Raw genomic sequence first — 1,679 nt, forward strand, 5'->3', positions numbered from 1 at the left:
TTATAATTTTGTAAGAGGGATAGGAGTTGTATGAGTTGTATGTTTATAATATGTACAAGTTACTTGAGTAATAAGTTATGTATATTGGTATATGCTTGTCTGTCTTCATGATAAAGTAATTTTTCCGATTTTCTTTCAAAGGAATCAGTGGTACAGTTTTGAGTTAAAGGCTCCTATTATATTATTAAGTATAAGAAGTTGTCGTAATACTTCTTGCTATCAGAGTGGCGCAGCCAGAAGCGTGACATTCTGATAGTGAGGGTGTTACAGCTTCCACCGCAAATGTGCACTTTGAGGGATTTAGTCTCATCCCATGCTTCCTTATAGTGGAAAAAACCTCAGAACGGTCGGACAGCAGTGTCTCTTCCTTTTATGTCTTAACAAGCATGTCGTCCACATAAACTTCCATTAAGTTTCCTATGTGGGCGGAGAACACTTTGTTCATCAATCGTTGATATGTAGCTCCTACATTCTTTAACCCCAAAGGCATTACTACGTAACAGTACTTTGCCTTTGGAGTTATGAACGAGGTCTTTTCTTGGTCTGGTTTGTACATAGGGATTTGATTGTATCCCGAGTAGGCATCCATGAGGGAGAGATATTTGTAGCCTGAGGCCGTATCGACCAAAGCATCTATACTGAGGAATGGATATGGATCTTTAGGGCAGGCTTTGTTGAGGTCCATGTAATCGACGCACATTCTCCACTTCCTATTTTGTTTTTTACCAATACAACATTGGCTAACCAAAGCGGGTATTCACCTCCCTTATAATTCCTGCTTCTAGCAAGGCTTGTACTTGTTCTTCTACGGCTTGTGTTCATTCTGGTCCGAGTTTTCTGTGTTTCTATTGTACAGGTCGGGAGCCTGGGTACACAAAAAGCTTATGGGACATCAAGTCGGGATCTATACCAGGCATGTCGGAAGCTTTCCAGGCAAAGAGGTCGGAGTTTTTGCGCAATAAGTCGACGAGCTGCTTCTTCAAGCTCTCTTTTAACTTCGTCCCTATGCTTGTTGCCTTGTCGGGGTTGTCTCCGATTTGGACCTCTTCGATTTTGCCTTCAGGTTGGGGGCGTAACTCTTCGTGAATTCGGGTTTTCCCGAGTTCAATAGTGTTGACTTCCTTTCCGCCTGAGTTGCTTTTCAGACTGAGGCCCTCGTTATAGCACTTCCTTGCGAGCTTCTGATCTCCTTTAATGGTGGCAATCCCTTCGTTCGTAAGGAATTTCATGCAAAGGTGACGAGTAGAGACGACAGCTGCAAGTCTGTTTAGGGTCATCCGACCTATTAGGGCGTTGTAGGCCACGTTTACATCGACTATGATGTAATTGATGCTTAAGGTTCTTGACTTGACACCCTTTCTGAAGGTGGTGTATAAGGAGATATAACTAAGAGGTCGGATTGGGGTGTCCCCTAGCTCGAATAGGCTATCAGGGTATGCCTTTAGGTCTTTTTCTTCTAGTCCGAGCTTGTCAAAAGCGGGTTTGAACAAAATATCAGCTGAGCTTCCCTGATCTATCAAGGTGCGGTAAAGGTTTGCATTGGCAAGGATCATTGTTATCACTACTGGATCGTCATGCCCAGGAAGTAGGCTACTTTTCCTGACCTGGTACACTTCTTTGAGGTGCCATCTCCATGAAGATTTTGATATTCCCCCTCCTGCGAACCCTCCATTAATCAT

General features: G+C 43.3%; 1 protein-coding gene across 1 annotated transcript; it reads right to left on the minus strand.

The window, feature by feature from the left end:
• Positions 1-845: 845 nt before the first annotated feature.
• Positions 846-1,679, minus strand: LOC148573369 (uncharacterized). The gene has a single exon (XM_088505748.1). The coding sequence runs from the start codon at positions 1,677-1,679 to the stop codon at positions 846-848; it is 834 nt and encodes a 277-aa protein (XP_088361874.1).

The sequence above is a fragment of the Arachis ipaensis genome, chromosome B2 (assembly GCF_059453495.1).
Source record: "Arachis ipaensis isolate K30076 ecotype BB chromosome B2, ASM5945349v1, whole genome shotgun sequence".
Taxonomy (NCBI): domain Eukaryota; kingdom Viridiplantae; phylum Streptophyta; class Magnoliopsida; order Fabales; family Fabaceae; genus Arachis; species Arachis ipaensis.

Coding starts and splice junctions, on each gene's coding strand:
- LOC148573369 (XM_088505748.1), bottom strand. CDS start 1,679: ATGATTAATGGAGGGTTCGCAGGAGGGGGAATATCAAAATCTTCATGG.